This window comes from Clarias gariepinus, chromosome 22, assembly GCF_024256425.1.
Source record: "Clarias gariepinus isolate MV-2021 ecotype Netherlands chromosome 22, CGAR_prim_01v2, whole genome shotgun sequence".
Lineage (NCBI taxonomy): Eukaryota > Metazoa > Chordata > Actinopteri > Siluriformes > Clariidae > Clarias > Clarias gariepinus.
In genome coordinates this window covers 1,800,982-1,816,498 of record NC_071121.1, presented here as the reverse complement: position 1 = coordinate 1,816,498, position 15,517 = coordinate 1,800,982, and the positions used below count along the sequence as shown (strand labels likewise).

General features: G+C 39.9%; 1 protein-coding gene across 1 annotated transcript in view; it reads left to right on the top strand.

The window, feature by feature from the left end:
- Nucleotides 1-15,516, top strand: part of plcg1 (phospholipase C, gamma 1) — a 57,879-nt gene extending 42,363 nt beyond the window's left edge. The window contains exons 18-33 of the mRNA XM_053481814.1: nucleotides 435-635; nucleotides 840-959; nucleotides 1,372-1,552; nucleotides 2,653-2,730; nucleotides 2,849-2,952; nucleotides 4,638-4,731; nucleotides 4,982-5,048; nucleotides 5,426-5,589; nucleotides 5,988-6,084; nucleotides 8,778-9,002; nucleotides 9,182-9,330; nucleotides 10,365-10,479; nucleotides 10,560-10,721; nucleotides 12,015-12,103; nucleotides 12,616-12,869; nucleotides 13,170-15,516. Coding sequence (XP_053337789.1) covers nucleotides 435-635; nucleotides 840-959; nucleotides 1,372-1,552; nucleotides 2,653-2,730; nucleotides 2,849-2,952; nucleotides 4,638-4,731; nucleotides 4,982-5,048; nucleotides 5,426-5,589; nucleotides 5,988-6,084; nucleotides 8,778-9,002; nucleotides 9,182-9,330; nucleotides 10,365-10,479; nucleotides 10,560-10,721; nucleotides 12,015-12,103; nucleotides 12,616-12,869; nucleotides 13,170-13,215 — 2,146 coding nt within the window. The 3' untranslated portion in view covers nucleotides 13,216-15,516. The remainder of the gene's footprint in view (nucleotides 1-434; nucleotides 636-839; nucleotides 960-1,371; nucleotides 1,553-2,652; nucleotides 2,731-2,848; nucleotides 2,953-4,637; nucleotides 4,732-4,981; nucleotides 5,049-5,425; nucleotides 5,590-5,987; nucleotides 6,085-8,777; nucleotides 9,003-9,181; nucleotides 9,331-10,364; nucleotides 10,480-10,559; nucleotides 10,722-12,014; nucleotides 12,104-12,615; nucleotides 12,870-13,169) is intronic.
- The last annotated feature ends 1 nt before the right edge of the window (nucleotide 15,517 follows it).

Here is a 15,517-nt window from a genome sequence, read left to right as displayed (position 1 = left end):
AACAAAACATAAGCCTTGTCATTTTCTCTTGCTGATTTCTTCATTTCTTGGTTTGCTGATAATTGTTATCGCTCCCTTACATTTTGCGTTTTGTTCGTTCCCGCACCAGAAATTAATACACAGCTTACTGTTTGCGTCTCCTTCCACTTTGTGGGTGACGTAAGCGCTTCTTCTTTAACGGTGTTTACTGGCGGCTTGCACCCGGAAGTGCGCGCTGTGTCACGCCAAACAAATAATTGAGCAAAAACATAACGAGAAGCTTTTAAAGTTAATTAAAAGAAGCTTCGAGGCAGAAGATTTTGCGTTGATCATTTTTAGTAATAAAAGTACTTGTTATTCGAAAAATCGTTTCAGCCCTAATGTAATTTACTAGTTGTTTAATTATCCGTGTGTGTGTGTGTGTGTGTGTGTGTGTGTGTATTGGTGCGCCCCAGGCGTTCAGGTCGTGTTCAGCACTGTAGGATTCACTCTCGCCAGGAAGCCGGAAGCCCCAAATTCTACCTGACGGACAACCTGGTGTTCGACACGCTCTTCGCCCTCATCACACACTATCAGCAGGTGGCGCTGCGCTGCAATGAGTTTGAGATGAAGCTGACGGAGCCGGTGCCTCAGACCAACGCTCACGAGAGCAAAGAGTGAGTCTGACGTGCTGAAAAGCCGCGGCGAGGTTTAGAGAAAGAGTGCCAAAAGTTTATCTTTGTCAATCTTTTATTGTTTATTCTAATTCTTTAAATTAACGTGGTATTGGCACGCTGTTGGCTATTAGCGTGTTATTAGCGTGTTATTACCATGCTATTAGCGACAGAAGTGTGCTGTACTGACTGTCTCCGGTGTTCCAGGTGGTATCACGCGTGTCTGACCCGGAGCCAGGCGGAGAACATGCTGATGAGGGTGCCGCGTGACGGAGCCTTCCTCGTGAGGAAGAGGACGGAGTTAAATTCCTACGCCATCTCTTTCCGGTAAATTCTTTTTTCCGTCTCTATTTTATCACTCTCTCTCTATCTCTTTCAAACTTTATAGTCTTATTAAAGAGCTCCCTCTCTTTCTGTCTGTCTTTGACATTTTGTCTTTCTTTCCTTTTGCTTATTTTTCTCTTTATTTTTAGTTGATCTCTTTTTCTTTATCCCTCTGTTTTCGGTAATTGTCTCTGACTTTTTGTCATTTTCACTCTTTTCTTATTTTTCTATCTTTATCTCTCCGCATGTCCCTCTGTGTTTCTGTCCTGGCTATTTTTTGTGTCTCCTTTTGTTCCTCTGTCTTTCGTTATGTCTCTCTCTTCGTGCCCTCATCTATCTTTCTCTCTCATTTCTACTCTTTCTCGATCTTTATCTTTGTGTAATTCTCTCTCTCCCCCCTCTTTCTTTCCCTCAGAGCGGAGGGGAAGATTAAACACTGTCGTGTGCAGCAGGAGGGACAGACGGTTGTTCTTGGTACCTCAGAGTTTGACAGTTTGGTGGATTTGATCAGTTACTATGAGAAACACCCGCTGTACCGCAAGATGAAGCTGCGTTACCCCATCAACGAGGAGACACTGGAGAAGATCGGCACTGCTGTGAGTGACACACACACACACACACACACACACACACTTTCTCCTACAGGTTATATTTGTTGTGTGTCTTATAATCATGAGCATTTTTTGCAAAATTAATGTGGAACAGAATGGTGTAATGACACTAAAAATTTGTCTGTCTGTGCTGCGTTCCTTCTGTTTGTCTGTCTGTCTGTGCTGCGTTCTGTCTGTCTGTCTTTCTGTCTGTCTTTCTGTCTGTCTGTCTGTCTGTCTGTCTGTCTGTCTGTCTGTCTGTCTGTCTGTCTGTCTGTGCTGCCTCCCTTCTGTCTGTCTGTGCTGCCTCCCTTCTGTCTGTCTGTGCTGCCTCCCTTCTGTCTGTCTGTCTGTCTGTGCTGCGTCCCATCCGTCTGTCTGTCTGTCTGTGCTGCGCCCCATCCGTCTGTCTGTCTGTCTGTGCTGCGCCCCATCCGTCTGTCTGTCTGTCTGTGCTGCGCCCCATCCGTCTGTCTGTCTGTCTGTGCTGCGCCCCATCCGTCTGTCTGTCTGTCTGTGCTGCGCCCCATCCGTCTGTCTGTCTGTCTGTGCTGCGCCCCGTCTGTCTGTGCTGTATCTCCTTGTCTATTTGTTTGTCTGTACTCCCTGCATGTTGTTTTCCTCATGTCTGTTGTCTGTCTGCTCCACCTGCGTGTCCTATTGTCTAAATGTCTGTCTGCTCTCTTTGCGTGTTTGTGTCTCTACTTAAATGTTTGTCTTCTTGTCTTAATGTCTATCTGCAACCTTTGTATGTCTTCCTTTTTGTCTACATGCCTGATTGCGCCCTCTGCGTGTCACCTGCTTCATCTTCATGTCTGTCTTCATTGTCTGTTTGTCTTCCTGCACGTTCTGCCCGCCTTTTTGTCTGTGTGTCTGCGCCCTTCGTGGGTCTGTCTGGTCTACCTGTCTGTGTGTATTTGTCTCCACTTCTCCACTTACGTGTCTGTCTCCTTGTCTAAATGTCTGCCTGCACCTTCCTCATGTTTTTGTTTTTGTCTGCTTGTCTTTCTACGCCCTTCGTGTCTGTCACCTTGTCTGTCTGCGCCCTCCGTGTCTGTCACCTTGTCTGTCTGCGTCTGTGCCCATCTATGTGTATCTGTGTACAGGAACCGGACTATGGTTCCCTGTATGAAGGACGGAACCCGGGTTTCTATGTGGAGGCCAATCAAATGCCTACATTTAAGGTAATTAATTTTAAATTTCAGTTTTTCGAGTTGTTTGTTGTGCTTATTTAGAAAGGTTGACTCACTCTGTGTGTGTTTGTTTGTGTGTGTTTGTTTGTGTGTGTGTGTGTTTACATAGTGCACTGTGAAAGCAATGTTCGAGTATAAGGCTCAGCGCGATGACGAGCTCTCTTTCAGTAAAAATGCCATCATTCAGAACGTAGACAAACAGGAAGGAGGCTGGTAAGTGAGACGTGTCATGGTTTTCTTCATGAAACAGTACATCACTTAAAAAAAAAAATTAAACTATAAAACTAAAAACAAGTCGTCTGGAAAGTTTATAAAGTCTCGTTAAAAGTCTTTACGAAGTCTGGAGGTTTCTTGTTTTGTTTTTGTTTTTTATGAGATGAGAGTCAGGACTCTGAGTGTGTGTGTGTGTGTGTGTATAATGTCACCAGAAATACACCAGCTCATTCTGCACTTTTATTATTTTACTAACTCTATCGTATCATCCGTGACATATTGTTCAGTATTCTACCGTATAAATGTTTTATATTTTATCGCATAGTGTGATGTGTATAGTTTTATGTAGATCATGCAGTGTGTAGTACAGTGTAGCATTGTGAAGCATGCAGTATAGTGGAGTACCATATTGTGTAATATAAGATAGAATAATACTGTGTAGTATCGTGGTACTGTGGTATTATAGTTCGGTACATTGTTGTGTTATATAGTATTTCTTTTAACTGTGTCAAGCTGCTTTGCGACAATGAAATTTGTTAAAAACGCTATACAAATAAAATGTAATCTAATTAAAGTATAATGTGGTATTGTGTAATAGAGTTTGGTGGAGTACTGTGTAGTCCCATGTAGTACCTTGAGGTGTGGTGTAGTACTATGAGCTGTAGTACAGTATGTAGTATAATACACTATATGGTGTAGTACTTTCTGATATAGTCTAGTATGGTGAAGTTCGTTGTACTGTAGGTTAGCATGGTGTAGTACCATGAGCTGTAGTACAGTATGGTTTAGTGCTTTATGGTGTAGTATAGTATGATGTAGTATAGTACAGTACATTATGATGCGTTACTAAGTAGTGCTGTATAGTATGGTGTAATATGGTGGGGTACCTTGAAATGTAGTACAGTGTAGTGTAGTAGAGTATGGTGTAGTAGAGTATGGTGTAGTACCGTGTAGTGTAGTATGACAAAGTAGCCACCTTGTCGTGTGGTACGTGTAGTACCTTAAGGTGTAATACGGTATGATGTTGTGCTGTATAGTGTAGTACCGAATGGTTTATTACTTTGTGGTGTAATATAGTACCATGCAGAATACATTGTACGTTACTGTGTAGTGTGGTATTTTATAGTGTAGTATGGCGGGGTGCCTTAAGATGTAGTGTAGTATGCTTTAGTACCATGTAACGTAGTACTTTCTGGTGTAATACTGTTTAGTGTGGTACAGAATGTATAGTAAGTAGTAGTACACACAGTAGTAGTACACACAGAAGTAGTATAGTATGGTGGTGTACCCTGTGCTGTAGTGCAGTATGGTGTACTATCGCATAGCGTAGTGTATTTTATGGTTTCGGTGATTAAGGTGTATTGTAGAGTATAACAGTGTACTACCTTATTATGTAGTATTGTATGCTATAGTGTAGTGTGGTATTACAGAGTGTAGTGTTGCGTTGAGTAGTATATTAGTGTGTGTGTCTATTACAAGTGGGGGGGGCTCATTAAATAAATGACTGTAAGCTTCAGCACCGTGCCGTACACACACACGCGTCAGACTAAGGATAAGAGCTAAAGCTGCCTTTAAACTGATCATTTTTACCAGCTGTGTTTATAATAGGCGTCTTGTTTTCTTAGGTTTGTGTTAATGTGTGTGTGTGTGTGTGTGTGTGTGTGTGTGTGCGCTGCTGCCCACAGGTGGAAAGGTGACTTTGGGGGAAAGAAGCAGCTGTGGTTTCCTGCTAATTATGTAGAAGAGATCAGCCATACGGCACTGGAACCGGACAGAGGCGTGAGTTTTAGACATACACACACACACACACACACACACACACACACTGAGAGGGCAAAGGAAAATACTTATTTATAGTTCGGTCGCATAAACTCTTTAAAGTTTAAGTAATTTTAAAGAACAGTTTTTTTTTTTTATTAGGTTTATTCCATGTGCTGTTTTTAATTGTGGCCTCACCCTGTGTTGTTTTGTTCTTTGTCCTGTTTTATACACACACACACACACACACACACACACACACACACTGCAGGCGGCAGAGAACAGCCCACTTGGAGACCTCTTGAGAGGAAGTGTGGACGTGTCTTCCTGTCAGATCGGTGAGTTTGTCCTTCTTCTCCATGTCATGGCGCCCTCTAGTGGAAATTGTTAATTTTTCAATACAACATCACATTAGTGGTGTATTAAAACAAGTGCATTAACGCAAACCTGCGCTCGTGTTGTGAAGACTTTAACATAAGTGATTAGAGCTGCTGTTAAAAAGAAAATGGAAAAATCAGACCAATCAAGATTAAGCAGCACTGTGGTGTGAATTGCTTTAACATACAGACTGTTATAAGCAATTTCCCTCTGGGATTAATAAAGTTATTTGAATCTTGAATTATTATTATTATTATTATTACAACGACTCCTCACTATCTCTCCCTCTCTCTTTCTCTCTCTCTCTCTCTCTCTCTCTCTCTCTGTGTCTCTGCAGTGGTGAGGACTGAGGGGAAAGGCAGCCGGCCCTACGTGTTCTCGTTGATCCCCATGGGCTCTCCGCGCTCGGGCACCTTGCTGGACGTGGCTGCCAGCTCTCAGGAGGAGCTGAAGGACTGGGTGACGAAAATCCGTGAGGTCACAATGACATCAGAGGCCAAGGTTAGAAAACTTACAAATGACGTGTAAAAAGAGAGAAACAGGCAGAGAGACAGACTGAGGCACAGACGGACTGAGACAGGAAGACCCACTGAAAGAATGACAGGCGAGAGTGATGCACACACAGTCACACTGGTGTGTGTGTGAGAGAGAGGGAAATATCACTGCACAGAGACACAGGGAGGAGAAAAGATGGACAGACAGACTTAAACTGAGAGTGAGACAGACGAGGAGTTCCAGTGGCTGTTGTTTATCTAATCGTTCAGACAGAATGTAGGCTTTGATCAAAGCTGTAACAAACTATTTGACTCTAAAGTGAGTGAAGACTTTAACATAAGCGATTTGATGAAAGTGAAGTAAGTGTGTGTGTGTGTGTGTGTGTGTGTGTCTCTATTTCTCAGCTGGAAGAAGGGAAGATGATGGAGAGGAGGAAGAAAATCGCACTGGAGCTCTCAGACCTGGTGGTGTACTGCAGACCCGTTCCCTTCGACGAGGACAGTAAGGGCTCTCACACACACTCTGAAGAAACACTTCAGCTTCAAAAACACATTTATACACTTCTCTATTGAAGAGGAAGTGTGGCCTAAAGTTTGGAGGCGGAGTTGGAGGGTAAAAAGTGATTAGGGCTGAATAATATGATATGAAAATATAATATCGCTATAAGGATAAATTCTCATAATACACATCAGAGATCGCACTGGTATTTGTATTTAATATTTAAATATATTTTTAAATAATTTTATTAATATTACTGGAAACAAATTATGATTTCATGAAAAGAGTTGCTACTTTTATTCTTATCAAATGGTGTGATTTTGAATCGAAAGAACTTTATAAAATAAAAACTAAAAGAGATGCATTGAGGTGGATAATTTTTTTAATAGCAAAAAGTCATTTGCTAAATTTAGATATTATCTGATTAATAAATTCTGTTTTTTATTTAAATATTGAAAAGTATATATTTTTCCAGATACAAGATGATACATAATTAGGGTCAGCTTTAATAATTAAAATTTTCTCTCCTGGTAGTTTGATGCGCCTCGTATTTATGAGTTCTTACAGTAACATCATGTCATAGTTTTTTGTTATCATGCCATTTTTAACTAAAAACTACAAAAAGTTTAAATGTTAGTACTGTGAATAAACTGGTAGCTACAGAATATAGTTTGTACTTAAAACAGTCTAGAAATACTGTAGGTAAAAATCTTTGATAAATCTAAGTGAATAAAATTATGTACAACATTAAAATATATGTTGTAGGTAATTTGATGAGATCTGAGAATTTCACTCACTTAAATGGTCTTTATTTGTTATGTTTTTGCAAATTGCAACAACGTTTTCAAAAATATATAATCAGAATTAATGGCTCCTACAGTCAAAATATGTGCGAAGGGTTAAAAAGATTAAACAAACAAAAATGTGAAGCCTGATAGGACCAATAAACGTGTAAGTGATAGCATAAAAGATCATATTTCTGGATCAATATTTATGTCGATCTGTAACGACATACAGTAAAGCAGATAATTAAGTGGGTCAACAAGAAAAAAAATTAAAAACTGTAATAAATCTAATAATGAATGTGATCATCACCGCCTCTACCGCTCCTGTGTCATGCTCCATACAGGAGACCATACGCCCCCAGATCATTCAGACTGATAAAACTCTATTTAATTCTCTGTCCTGGAAAAAAAATTACATGTACAGTGCCAGTCAAAAGTCTGCACGCCCCCTCTTTTTTGTTTGTTTGTTTATTGATTTATTTGCTACATTCTTTAAGTTTAAGCCTTTATTTGTCACATATACATTACAGCACAGTAAAATTCCTTCTTCGCGTATCCGAGTGTAACAGGGGTCAGAGCCCAGGGTCAGTCATGATACAGCGCCTCTGGAGCAGATAGTGTTAAGGGCCTCGCTCAAGGGCCCAACAGTGGCAACCTGGTGGAGCTGGGGATCGAACCGCCGATCTTCCAATCAGTAACACAGTGTCTTAGTCCTCTGAGCACCACTATAATTCTAGAACAATACTAAAGATTTCAAATCCAAAACTATGAAATAGCACATACTGTGTGGCATTAGGTTATCCATTAATAACAGAAACAGTCAGATGTTATTGTAAGACACGAGGGTCAGCTGTTCTGGATCAGTTTTTACAAGAACAGTATTGTGTCGAGTGTGTTTGTAAAACCCATCAAGCTCCATGATGAAACTGTCTCTCATGAAGACCTTCCCAGGAAAACAAGACCAAAACTGAGCTCTGCTGCAGAGCAGATGTTAATTTAGAGTCACCAGCCTCAGAAATCACCAATTAACAACCAGCACCTCAGATTAGAGCCGTTATAAAGCTTTACAGAGCAGAAGTAGCAGATATACATCTCAATATCAACTGTTCAGAGGAGATTATTGTGTGTTTTTGATAAACGCCTTCAGTATTGTTTCACAGTGTAGAGAGAAATAAAGATAAGGAACGACCATGGAATTAGAAGGCGTGTCCACACTTTTGACTGGCAGTGTATAAAAAATATTTTCCTAGCGTTTTTTTTTTTTAGTTTAAACCTGATGGTCAGTACGTCATTTTAAATAAATAAATACTCGGTATAAACTCGGTTCAGCTCAGCTTGATTCTAGCTGACTTACTGCCTTAGATCAGATAGATAAAGAGCAATTGTTGCAATTCATACATCATATATTCACACTGACTCCAAAATCTTTTTTTTTTTTTTTTTTCATGTATTTTTAATTTATGCATTTGCATTTAAGTGGTAAAATGCTGCACAATCCTACAGGTGGCGCTGTAAATCACTTACACATTGCCAGGGAGCACAGCTAAGCCTCATTATCAGCCTTTTTACACAGTGTATTAATACTTTATCCCATTATATATTTACATGCTACTCATTTTGCGCCTTTAATTTGTCAAAATGAGATTATTGCGTGATTCAGCTTAAATAGTTGAATAATGATCTAGTTGTGGGTCCGAGCCAGATGTGTCGCATGATGATGATATCACAATAGATTAGGGACTCGGTTCACTCCCTGTTTTGGTGGAGGATCAAGAACACTGCAAATCAATCAATCAAATCAATTAATTATGTCTTAACACTGAACACAACAAAGTAACAGTAATACAACAAACACGCATACTAAGGAGAGTGTGATGTTAATGATGTGATTATGGTTTGTTTGTGTTTCAGAGATCGGGACGGAGAGAGCGTGTTTCAGAGACATGTCCTCATTCCCGGAGACCAAAGCTGAGAAATACGTGAACCGGGTGAAAGGGAAGAAGTTCCTGCAGTACAACCGTCTTCAGCTGTCGCGTATCTACCCCCGCGGGCAGCGCCTCGACTCCTCCAACTACGACCCCTTACCCATGTGGCTTTGCGGCAGCCAGCTGGTGGCGCTCAACTTCCAGACAGCAGGTAACTCCAGGACTGAGATGAGGAACATTAGCGTGAGGACGGTTATAGAACGGCAGACTTATTCAGTAACGTATTATTTATACCTGGTGAGAGCGCAGTGCTGAGGAATCCTGCGTTCTGATTGGTCAGAAGGTGTTTATATATGTTCTCTCTCTCTCTCTCTCTCTCTCTCGGTGTAGATAAGCCCATGCAGATGAACCAGGCTCTGTTTATGCTGAACGGAAAGAGCGGTTACGTCCTGCAGCCGGCCATCATGAGAGACGACAACTTCGACCCTTTCGACAAACACACGCTGAGAGGAGTCGAGCACGTCACGCTCATTATAGAGGTGAAGAAAACACCTGCTTAAACAATTCAGCTCATTAAGAAGAATGTTATTGTTTTATTGCTAAATGTAAGGTACCTGACATTGGTGAGGTTTTTGCATGAAAGGAAAGATGACTTTTTTTTTTATTGGTTTTTTTTATTATTTTTTTTATTTATTGATGGTCATTAGTGAGACAACGGCAGGGAAAAAAAAGAAACGATTTCCATCACAAACTAACGGAACTACCAAACTAACTAAGGGATTTACTTTGGTGGAAACATCAGGATCTGTGCAAATGCTAGAACTTTGTTTAAAAATAAAGCAATAAAGCCTGTTTATTCATTTTCAGTATTTAACAGAATTGTTTTTTTGTTTTTTTCTATATTTTAAATTGTATTTTTGATAATTGATTTCTTCAATTTTGCCTTTTCATCATTAAAAAAGAAATATTTATCTATATTATTTAAATTTACAAAGATTAAAAAAAATATATTATTTAATTCTTACTTATAAATAGATCTCTCCATGATTCACTCTATGGTCCATATAAAGATAATTAAATATAAAATTTTAAATATCTTGTTGCATTCTTATTCACATTGTTTGAATTTAATAATCAGAATTAAAAAGAGAAAATGTACGTTTTACAATAATACGATATTTAATTTTATGTATTATATAAAAGTATGTTGTAGGTGTTTTTATACTGTATAATTTATCTTGGCTGCACAGTGAAATAATATTTAATGCAAATAAAATCATATAATAAAATACAGTAAGACCAAAGGCTTATAAGAGAGGCCTCAGAAAGGGAAAAAAAAATTGATTAAAAGTATAAATTGTGAAGAGAGATTAGTTTCAAGGTCTGCAGGTTTTAGGAAAAACAAGAAGAAACACCTGATTACATAACTTAATATTAATGAGGGTGATGATGTAAATGAATGAATATGTATGTTTTAGAGCTGAAGTGAATTTTTCTCTGAAAATTTCTGAGAGAAATTAAGTATGCTGTTTTTTTAATTAATTAATTAATTTATTTATTTGTTTATTTACAGGTGTTGGGAGCGCGACACTTACCGAAGCACGGGCGGGGCATTGTGTGTCCGCTGATCGAGATCGAGGTTTGTGGCGCAGAATACGACTGTAACAAGCAGAAGACAGACTCTGAGGGTAAGTGAGGAGTGTAGCTGTGTGTGTGTGTGTGTGTAAGTTTTGATGGATTTCTCACGACCTCATTCCCTCTCCTGCAGCGGATAACGGTCTGAACCCCACGTGGCCGCGGAAGCCGTTCCGCTTCACCCTCTATAACCCCACGTTCGCCTTCCTGCGCTTCGTCGTCTACGAAATCGACATGTTCAATGACCAGAACTTTCTCGCTCAGGCCACCTTCCCCATCAACTGCCTCAAAACAGGTGAGAGGTCACGCAGGAGGTCCTGGACATGTTTTACCGCAGTACCTGTTATTCAAAAAATTATTATTATTATTATTATTTTTTAGAAATGTTGTTCACATATTTTTTCTCATGCTTTAATTTATATTTTTTTCCCTGCTTTAATTAATTGATTTAATGTATACAGTATTTATAATAAATCCCAGATCATTATAAAATTACAGCAGTAACTCATTTAAAAATATTTTTATAAATAATTAAATGGTAACATATACTATAACATAAGGCATTATACACTGTACATATACAAATGTGTCAGATTTTCATATTAAATACTAGCGTTAGTACGCGTCGTTGACTGTTAGCGTCAACTCTGTTAAAGAGAACTCTCTGTCTAACTTATTAATACAAAGAAATCCCATTCTGTAAGGTTGAGTATCTTACGCCTTGTTTACACTAAGTTGTCCTTCTTTGGTGCTCAGACAAATACACTCCCTGTTCGGTAATCGGAGAGTGAATCACAGATGAGAAATGGAAAAAGTAGATCAAAGGATAAAGATGAAGTTTTGTCTTAAAACCACTCCAGCGTGTTAAAACTCACTTATACCACTTCAGCGCTGTTATTTCAGCCAAAGTGAAAATATGAACTAATCCCAGTAAAAATATTCACTTTATCTTTTCTAATTAATATCTATTGGTGCAGGTGTTTGTTTACATTGAGACAGTAGCGCATTAGTAGATTATTATAAAGTAGATTATTAAATCCCACACATAACTGTTCATAACATCACTTTTACTCCACATTTAGATTCACTGATGGTGCAGGTTAAACTTCAGGTAGAGATCTAAGGACTGAAGGAGATTCAGTAAAGTCTAGACAGATAGTTTAACGCATGCAGTCCGCCATTAAAACTTAAGGTTTATAGTCTGGCACAAAACTGCTTATAACTTTACCTCTCCTCAACATTGTTACTGGATTTATGGTGCAGGTTAAACATCAGCCAAATGCTGAAGGACTGGCAAAGTTTTGTTAAATTCTGTTAAATTCAGACCGACAGACTGAGTCTCTGTTTCCTGAGGCTGGTTTTAGGGGCTCTAATTGTATGAAATGTAAAGATCATTGAAAGAGCGAGTTCTAAACTAATGTACAGACAAAACCTTTTTTTACTTCTATAGATTACAAATTGTTATAAATTAGAGATTAGAAAAGATTAGAAACAGCAATCTACTTATCAGGAGCTAGCATGCAGTTCCTTGCATGACGTACGTGGTATGTGTGTGTGTGTGTGTGTGTGTGTGTGTGTGTGTGTACAGGTTACAGGGCTGTGCCGCTGAAGAACAGCTATAATGAGGATCTAGAGTTAGCATCGCTGCTTGTTCACGTGGAGATCAGCAGAGGAAGAGTGAGTTTATACACACACAAACACACACACACACACACACACACACACACACACACACACACACACACACACACACACACACACACAAACATGTTAAAAACCACCTGCCTATCTCTCATTCTAAATGTACATGTCTGTTGGTCTCTCATAAGGAATTAGAGAGACAGGCAGACGTCCAGACACATTAGGAACTGGAGAGACAGAGTTAGGGTAGACGTCTAGACGCATAAGGAACGGGTGAGACAGGCAGACGCCCAGACACGTAAAGCACGAGACGGGCACGTTTAGAGAACGAGACAGAAGCATAAGCGTATGGGACAGACGGATAGATAATTTTTGATTAAATAAATACAGACCTGTAGATGAATGTCTCTGTTCTTTCCTTGCCATTCTTCTATCTATTCTTTTATTTCTTAGTTTGTTTTGTCTCCTCTTCTATTTCTATAAGAATTTCTCTCTAAACTTGATTTTTATTTATTTCTAAAACAGCCTTTATTCATCTCTCTCTCTAGCTTGAGAATGGAGAAATGTTGAGTCCATTCCTCGGGGCGATGGGTGTGATAACGGCAGGGAGGGAGCGTTTAGGGGACAGCGTGTCCTCCCTGTCGTCCCTGTCCTCCATTTCCCCTATGCCCTCGTCCCCAGCTCAGGCTCTGGGGTATCGGGGCCGCGAGGGCTCGTTCGAGTCGCGATACCAGTCTCCTCTGGAAGACTTCAGGGTGTCGCAGGACGTTCTGCTGGACATGGACCCACACAACAGGTCCAGGTATGTGTGTGGCTTATACGCCCCACTTCTCACTTCCTCTGACACTGGAGGCTCCCGAACATCCACCACACACACACACGACAGTGAATAGACTGTTAGCATAAAACCGAGTGTATATTAATATAAACCTATGCAACACTTTCGAGACACGGTTACAGGAAAACAATCAACTCCTCGGTGGTTACAGGACGTCCCCTCCATCACACCATCCTGCTGTTGATTATTTTCCCATGAAGCCACAACACTGTCATTAATTTCTTCATTAATGATGACAATGATAATGTTTCCTTTTTCCTGCAGAAATGCGATCCGAAGACCCCGAGTCAGCGGAGACAATCGTGTGTAGCTGTTCTACACTACACACACACACACATACACACACACACCCACACACACACACCCACACACACACACACAGACACATTGCCACCCAGGGTCCGGCTCAAGTGCTGATGATGTCATGGACTGCTGTGAAACCTGTTTCTATGGAAACGATGTCGCCAGCGCTTATGGCCTACATTTCAGGCAGAACTCCCACCTCTCTCTCTGTGTGAGATGAAGACGGTGGGAGGGACGTGCCAGGGTCACGTGGCGTAACGAGACACCGTCTGAGCGACGTGTGCATGCGCGGGATGTTCAGTAGCATGAAGGACTGAAGAAACGTCGACACCTGGGACGGGACTCTCTTTAAAACTACTTTTATTTTCTTTCCCTTTCAGCTCTCTTTCTCTCTCTGGTTATACAGAAATATATATATATATATATATATATATATATACATAAAATTTAAATATATAAATATATAATATTTATTCTGGCTCTGCTGTGTACCGGAGAACAGCTGCAGCTGATCCGCTCTCAAAGAGCTCCTCCTCCTCCTCCTCCCTGTGTGTCGTTTATTTAAACGCCAATTTTTAACTTCCATAATGTGATCTCCCTTTTTCTCTTTTTTTTTTTTTTTTTTACGTGTCTAACACAAGGGCTTGGCTTCTTCTTCTTCTATTTTCTTTTTCGTGCTCTCCTCTTCCATTAGACTGAAGCGTTCACCCCCCCCCCCCCCATCATGTTTTCCTTTCTTTTCCTCTTTTCCTTTTTTTTTTTTTTCTTTCCTCCAGTCGAGCGGAAATCCCGGCAGCCGTAAAAACCGAGAGCTCAGGAAGAAGCAACCCCGGCCTGATTTTTTTTTTTTATTATTATTATTCTGGCAGGCTTCAGAAAAATGGGACCAGGCAGAGGCTTTTAATTTTTTTTTTCATTCTGTACGCATCATCTTTATTTTTATGTATCCTTATGATTGTTTTTTTTTTTTTTAACCAACTTAAAGGGACCAGGACGTTAGAAAGGAAACCACGTTGTTGTTTTACGTCACTTCGTTGGGAATCTGCTCACGTTTCATTTTTAAACGTCATGTGAACAAAAACTTTATTCATCTCAGCTCAGTTTTTTCGTTTCCTGTTCACACGGGACTGATAAAAATAAATATATATTTGATTTCCCATTTTGTGCCCATACACGCTCTCCAAAGTTACAAACTGCACCTTTAACCTCGTAATCATAAACTGTTCATCTTCCTGACCCTGAAATTAGCTCCGCCCCTTTCACCCTCACTGCAACGTTACATCTAGTTTCTTGTAGCAAAACGAACAGTTCTCATTTCCTCACGTTGTCATTTCAAGCATCGCTCACCTCGCAGGCACTACAGGGCTGTAAAAAAAATCACACACTGCTCCTTTAAACCACAGCTCGTTAGCGTGTGTATTCATAATTTATTCCACTAAGATTAGCGACAGAATGTAAATCCTGACTCGGGTTCACGCATTTTTGATGTGTTAAGGATTTTCCAGGACTGTGAAACATTATGTTGTACAAAATACACTGATTGCCGCTTTAATCATTTTAGTGAGGCATTATTATTATTTTTTTACCGAGGACCAAATGGAGCGCGACACTGTAAACTATCCGCGCTCGCTATATTTCCGAGCGAATTCAGTAACACGAGCGCAAGCACTCGGAACGATGGGATTGGGTTAAGTTTAAAACGCTGCTGTTTATTATTATTATTCCTTCTTAATCAATGAGCAGGAAAGGAGGCGGGGCTTTGGTTCTATACGGTTTGTTTAAGAGTAATCAGGAAACAGGAAGTTCGTTATAATGATGTTGTTCTTCACGTGAGATTCTGTTCGTGTTTTGAGCTCCGGGTTGTTGCGTAATCCTGATCTTCAGCTGAAACAGGAACAAGAAACGTTCCACTTCCTGTCTGATCTTGAGGTGGATGAGTTTAAGGGAGAAAGAGTTTTTTTTTTTTTTAACCCCACTGTTATTTTCTTTGTAGTTTCTGATCTAAACTTCTGCGCTGTGTAAATCTCTCCCTGCATCTCTCTCTCGCTCCAGGCATCTGCTCTGACGTGAGAGTGTGTACATACAGTATATATACATATTTATACATTACTGACAGACGGACATGTATGCTTCATTTCAGACATTTTGTTACGACGATGCTCTTATTTACAAAACGAAGCCTTTTTTCTGTAATGTGCCTACGCTATATTATATTATATTGAGATGGGGAACGGAGGGGGAAACATTTTAATTTTGCCTTTCATATGGAACATATTCAAGCCTGATTAAATAAAGTATTCAACAAGGAT